At 62.1% G+C, this 330-nt stretch overlaps 1 protein-coding gene across 1 annotated transcript in view; it reads left to right on the plus strand.

Moving 5' to 3' along the window:
• EMH_0032980 (uncharacterized protein) overlaps nt 1-330 on the plus strand; it is a gene marked incomplete at both ends in the record, with an annotated part of 3,237 nt that overhangs the window by 245 nt on the left and 2,662 nt on the right. Inside the window, one exon of the mRNA XM_013494697.1 lies at nt 1-211. Coding sequence (XP_013350151.1) covers nt 1-211 — 211 coding nt within the window. The remainder of the gene's footprint in view (nt 212-330) is intronic.

A 330-nucleotide genomic window follows, 5' to 3' on the forward strand; every position in this document is an offset into this window, starting at 1 on the left:
GCAGCAGCAGCAGCAGCAGCAGCAGCGCCTGCGCTCATGGCGGCGAGCAATGCTTCTTCACAGGGTACTTCATCTCCTGCGGGGGAGAGGAGTACTGAGACAGCAGCAGGAGCAGCAGCACCAGCAGCAGGTGCAGCAGCAGCAGCAGGTGCAGCAGCAGCAGCAGGAGCAACAGGAAGAGCAGCAACAGCAGCAGCAGCGAGGCCTCCGGGTACAGGAGAGGATTGCTGTTTGACCTGCAGCTGTCCTTGTCACAACGACAGCAGCAGCAGAAGCAGCAGCAGCAACAGCAGCAGCAGCAGCAGCAGCAGCAGCAGCAGCAGCAGCAGC

Source organism: Eimeria mitis, genomic scaffold, assembly GCF_000499745.2.
Source record: "Eimeria mitis Houghton genomic scaffold, Emh_scaff1253, whole genome shotgun sequence".
Lineage (NCBI taxonomy): Eukaryota > Apicomplexa > Conoidasida > Eucoccidiorida > Eimeriidae > Eimeria > Eimeria mitis.